General features: G+C 41.1%; 1 protein-coding gene across 2 annotated transcripts in view; it reads left to right on the top strand.

Moving 5' to 3' along the window:
• Positions 1 to 1,962: 1,962 nt before the first annotated feature.
• Positions 1,963 to 6,000, top strand: part of LOC100922478 (calcium-binding mitochondrial carrier protein SCaMC-1-like) — a 63,017-nt gene continuing 58,979 nt past the window's right edge. The window contains exon 1 of one of the 2 annotated variants that reach the window (XM_031967186.1): positions 1,963 to 2,407. In XM_031967186.1, coding sequence (XP_031823046.1) covers positions 2,198 to 2,407 — 210 coding nt within the window. In that variant the 5' untranslated portion in view covers positions 1,963 to 2,197. The remainder of the gene's footprint in view (positions 2,408 to 6,000) is intronic. The other variant, XM_031967185.1, reaches the window with a different exon arrangement.

The following is a 6,000-nucleotide window of genomic DNA, read 5'->3' as shown; positions in this document are numbered from 1 at the left end:
ACAATTTTTTGTATTGGTTTTTTCTACTTTCTTCAGTTTGTCTGAATTTTGCAATAAGAAGCTCATGATGTGATCCACAGTCTTGTTATGGCAGAAAGACTTTCATAGCTCAATGAAATTATGAACTATGCTATGCAAGATTACCCAATACAGACAGGTCATAGTGGAGAATTCTAACCAAAGGTGATCCTGTGGAGGAGGAAATGGCAAACCAGTCCAGTGTCATTGCCAAGAAAATCCCATGGACAGTACTAAAATGATAATGGAGATGTCATTGGAAGATGAGCACCTCAGATTGGAAGGTGTCCATTATGTTACTGGGGAAGAGCAGAGATCCCATTACAAGTAAGTCCAATACTAATTAAGCAACTAGACCAAAACTGAAAGGAAGCTCAGCTATGGATGTTTGGTGACAAAAGGAAAGTCCATGATATAAAGATAAATGTTGAATAGAAACAGGGAATGTAACATCTGGAATGTATGAGGTTGGATGAGGTCAAATAAGAGATGGAAAGATTACACATCTTGAGTGTCAGTGAACTTAAATGGATGAGAATGGGTGAATTTAATTAAGATGATCACTACATATACTACTGTGAGCAAGAATCCCTTAGGAAAAATGGAATAGCTTTCATAGTCAACAAAAGGGTAAAAAAGAGCAGTTTTGAGATATAATTCAAAATAATCAAATAATATCTACTCTGATACAAGGCAAACTGACATTACAGTAATATATCTATGCTCCGGTCACTGTTGCTGAATACGCCACAATTGATCAGTTCACTTTTGACTTTGCCAGATAGTCAATAAAGAAATCAAATTGATTATATATTTGGCAGCCAAAGGTGGAGAAACTCTATACAATAGCTTATTAAAATAAGACCTGAAGCTTACTATAGATCAGATTATGAGTTTATTGCAAAATTCAGGGTGTGGACAGGTTTCTCTTCAACCCTCAGTTTTCTCTATATCAATTCTTTAGGATCCCAAGCTCAAAGGTGTTATCAGGAGGTCCAAACAAAGTAGTAAAGAAACCAAGGTAAACCACTTGCCACTTATATTTTATTTCCCCTTCTTTGCTCTTCCTTAGATGTCTCCTTTCCTACCAAAAGCCTGACCCCATCCCAAAGTCAAAGCCAAAACGAATTCCTGGATATAGTCTCCTCAGCTGTCTTACACTTCAGTTTCTGAAGTTCTTACTGTATGCAAAGCACTGAGTAAGCACGGGAATAAGGGCTATAGACTGATGGGAACCTCAAAAAGGGACACAACAAAACAGACCACAGGGGGCTCATGCCAGGATGCTTAAGAGACAGACTTGAGCTTGGGGATTTGGAACTCCCTGCTGTCCATTACTCTGCGCCCTTGCCCAATACCAGTATTAGTTCCTAATTCAATCCTGGAAGGTAAAGTGAGGCAAGTGACTTTGCAGAGTCCTCTTTTACCTAAATCCAGTTCACTTGCATGTCCTGGCCTCATCTCCCTGATGTCATGGTCTTTTTTAAGAAAGAAGGACAAACAACGACAACGACAATGAGAGCAGCAGCAGCAGCAACAACTTGTCCTGCCCCACTGCCGGGAGCTATTCCGCAGGAACTGCTCTTCACGGAGAAAGGGACACAGGATTTTAAGCTCTTCTTTCTGTTGAGATCTGAGGCGGGGCTATACCTACCCTTGCCAGCCTCCAGCAGTAGCTAGCCGGGCAGACCAGGACGCTCACCTCCGTGCAAAACCACTAAGTGAGCGGCGTTGCCTGCTGTCCGCTGCCGGCTGCCCGATGCCCGCTGCTCGCTGCCCGCTGTCTGCTCTCCACTGCCTGCTGTCTGCTGCCCGGTGCCCGCTGCTCGCTGCCCACTGCCCACTGCCCGCTGCCCGGTGTCTGCTCTCCACTGCCCACTGCCCGCTGCCCGGTGTCTGCTCTCCACTGCCCGCTGTCTGCTGCCCGGTGCCCGCTGCTCGCTTCCCACTGCCTGCTGCCCGCTACCCCGGCACAGGTGTAGCTGCCTTATCTCCACGTGGACAGACGGCTCGGGGCCCCTCGGACCACAGCTCGTGCTGCCACGCGGCCGTCCTCGGCTGGGCCGGGCGGGGGCCAAGGCCGGGCAGGACGGAGAAGAGCAGGCCGGGAGCCCGGCTGGTGGCTAGAAAAGGCTTTTCCCACGTCCACCAGGATTTCCCCCCACTGCCTCTGGGCGCGATGCTCCGCTGGATGCGTGGCTCCCTGCTGAACGCCCAGAGCGATGATGAAGACGAAGACCAAGAGTCCAACTGCCGCTATGAAAACCTCTTCCGACAGCTGGACCGCGACGGGAATGGCAAGGTGGACATCATCGAGCTGCAGGAAGGTCTCAGGAAGTTGGGCATCTCTGTGGGCAAAGACGTGCAGGAGATGAGTCGAGAGGAGCAGGTGAAAGGAAGGAATGGGACAGCCATGGACAAAACCAACCCTTTCTCCTAATATTTAGTGAAAGATTGACTCATTCTAAAGTGAATTTCTTTAAGAAAAAACTACTTCCCCCATCTTCATTCTTATATTAACTTTTCCCCCCTGAGGCAATTGGGGTTAAGTGACTTGCCCAGGGCCATACACCTAGGAAGTATTAAATGTAATATTTAATACTCAGATCCTCCTGATTTAAGGGCTAGTGCTCTATTCACTGCACCACCTAGTTGCCCCACTTATATTAACCTGATGAATGAAAACCAATGAAAATCTGAGCTATCTTGACCTTTCCAATTTAATCCATTAACCCATGATTTTATTATTAAGTGAGTAAAAGTGGAAAGATTTTAATCTGGGAATTCCCTAAGAGTGTGATTGGCAGTGACCAACACTGCAGCTTTTTCTTGAGTGTTTGGAAACTGTGAGACCTTGGGAGAAGGACTTCTTCAAAGTGCTGACTACTGCTTTTAGAAAACCTCCCAGATACAGAGAAGCCTAAATGTGTCTTTATGGCTGCTGCTTGCTGAGAGTACATATGAGAACTCAGAGGTTGCTAAATCACTTCCTAATGGAGAAAGTGCTGGGTTAGGACTTAGAGGATCTAGGAACACTTATGTGGGTGATCTTGAGTAAATCACAACTCTCTCTCTTTTCTTTTTCTGTAAATGGTAAGACTGGACTAAATGACTCCTAAAGTTCTTAGCAAATCTAAAACTGTGAGCCTGTGATTTAATTTTGGAAAATAATGGAGCTTTTAAGGCTCCGGTGTACAAATAATCTCAAGGATTTTATGCAATTCAAGGAACATTTGTTAAGCAACTATTCTATGAAGAGCACTATGCTAGTTGCTGGGAGAAAAATAGTTTTTATTAGAGATTGATGTTCTCATGGAACTTACAAGTAGGGAAGAAGGTACAAGAAAGTAACATAATAGAAAGTGTTAGAGGGCAAGCACATAGATGTGACTGACAGCAAAGTGATATGTGGAATGTGTGGGTAGAAAGTTGTGGCCACAGATTAAGGTTTCTTGGAGGAGATGACATTTGAGAGGACTAGAGACTGGGGGGAGGCCTAAACAAAACTTCTTAGTAGAGTTTTCATAACACTAAGCTAAAAGGGATGGTAAAAGATATATGTGTAGTTTCCCCATATATATCCAGGACATATACCTTACATTCTTCTTTTCTTACAATCTATAACACTGTTGCTATCTCTCCCCTTTCTTCTTCAAATGCCATTTGGCATTTCATGAATTAAATTCAAGGGACAAAAATTTTATTACACTGCTAAGAGAGGGCTAAATTCCAACAGAAGTTAGCCAAGAAAAAGGTTTTAGCAATTAACAAGGGGAAAGACAAGTTCTCTAGTGGAACTCACAATTAACCAGGAGGAAGATGCCATTAAAGGCGGGAAAGTGGGGGATTACAGATAACAGAACTAACCCTAAAAGGAGTTATCTGTATAACAAGAAGAAAGATATCATGAAGCAAAATACAATAATCATTTATTAATTGCATATAAGGTAAAGTGCTGTGCAACAACCAAAACTGTAACCCACAGAGTTGTAAGGATTAAATGAGATAATAATCGTAAAGCACTTAGCTGACACATAGTAAGCACTATATTATTTCTAATATATTCATGAACCGTATTTTCTTTTTCTTTCTTCCTTTTTTATTTTTATTTTTATTTATTTATTTATTTTTGCTGAGACAGTTGGGGTTAAGTGACTTGCCCAGGGTTACACAGCTAGGAAGTATTAAATGTCTGAGATCAGGTCCTCTAGACTTCAGGGCTGGTGCTCTATCCACTGTACCACCTAGCTGCTTCTATTTTTTATGTTTTTTAAATGTATAAACATACTTATATAATTCTCTTGTTGCACAAGAAAAATCAGATCAAAAAAGAAAAATAAATGAGTAAGAAAACAAAATGCAAGCAAACAAAAAGTGATCCACATTCCGTTCCCACAGTCTTCTCTCTGGATGTAGATGGCTCTCTTTGTCACAAGATCATTGGAACTTCCATCTATCATCTCATTATTGGAAAAAGTCACGTTCATCAGAATTACTTGTCATATAAATTACTTGTCATATAATATTGTTGTTGCCGTGTGCAATGATCTCCTGGTGAACCATATTTTCCAATTTTATTTTTTGCAGTCCTCTCCATACCTTTGCTTTAAAGTTCTGTAGTTTTAAACTATGAATGTTTTTGTAGAGATGTGTTTAAATTTTATTTTATTTATTTTATTTTTTGCTGAGGCAATTGGGGTTAAGTGACTTGCCCGGGCTCACATAGCTAGTAAATTTTTTAAAAAGTATTGTTTGGGTAAAGTCCTCATTGGCTTAAAAGGCATGAAAAGCTTGGTTACTTGCTACATATTGCCACATTGCCTTCTGAGACCCCCCAAAATAACAAAAAGTCTTTGGAGTGAGTGAAGGAGGAAGTGGGCAGTGCGAGAGTGTGTTTTTATTAACCCAAACTTCCTATGTACTACCCAGTCTCCTCCCAGTCATTTCTAATTAGTTAATATTTTGTTGATTCTGTTAATATTCTGTCTTCTTCCTGCCCTCCTATATATGTTCCTTTTCCCTTGTCATACATCCCTTGCATTTCAGAGACAGTGGAAAGCTCTTCCAATGATTGTGTTGGTTAAGATGCAATTAGTCTATTAAGAATGCTCATTCCTCATTTGCCTTTGCCTGATCTGTTTTGAGTGGGATTGGGGTCGGGCTGAGGCTGTTGTTGAAAAGGATTCATTTCTGATTGGTTGAATCTACCTGCTAAGCAACTTTGTTAATGACTTTTGCAACTTTGTTAATGACTTTCAGAATTCTAGGTCTCTGTAGAAAATAAATTATTTTGTTATCCCATCCTAGGGTCCAATTATCACACCTCCAAAATGTTCATCAGATTCTATTCCTCGGTTTTGTTATGTTTTCTTGACTCTCTATTCTTTCCTCAATACCAGACATTTTAAAAATAATTATTGCTTTGTAGAGTTTTGATATCTAGTTGTGTGAGCTCCACTTTGCTGCTTTTCTTTTTGACTCTTCTTTGTACCTTACTTTATACCTTCATTAATTCTTCTTGTTCAGTTATGTCCAATTCTTCATGACCCCATTTGGGGTTTTCTTGACAAAGATGCTAGAATGGTTTGCCATTTTCTTCCCCAACTCATTTTACAAATGAGGAAATTGAGGCAAAGAGGGTTAAGTGATTTCCCCAGGGTCACACAGCTAGTAAATATCTGAGGCCAGATGTAGTGCTCTGTCTGTTGTGTCACCTAATTTTCAACTCTTCTTGTACATTTATTCCTCATAGGCAGACTGTAGGTCTCAAACATGACATTATGCCTCTTGCCTCCATTCCTTTGCATTGACTGTTTCTTATGTATGTATATATTTGGTATATTCTCTCTATCTACCGTCTCCAAATGGATTATAAACTCCTTAGGACAGGGAGGGTTTTTTTTTCCCATTCTCAGTTCAAAGTCTGGTACACTGTAGGAATTCAATAAAAGCTTGTTGATTAATTTCTATTCTATGCTGTCC

The sequence above is a fragment of the Sarcophilus harrisii genome, chromosome 4, assembly GCF_902635505.1.
Source record: "Sarcophilus harrisii chromosome 4, mSarHar1.11, whole genome shotgun sequence".
Classification (NCBI taxonomy): domain Eukaryota; kingdom Metazoa; phylum Chordata; class Mammalia; order Dasyuromorphia; family Dasyuridae; genus Sarcophilus; species Sarcophilus harrisii.
This window is presented reverse-complemented; position numbering and strand designations above follow the sequence as displayed.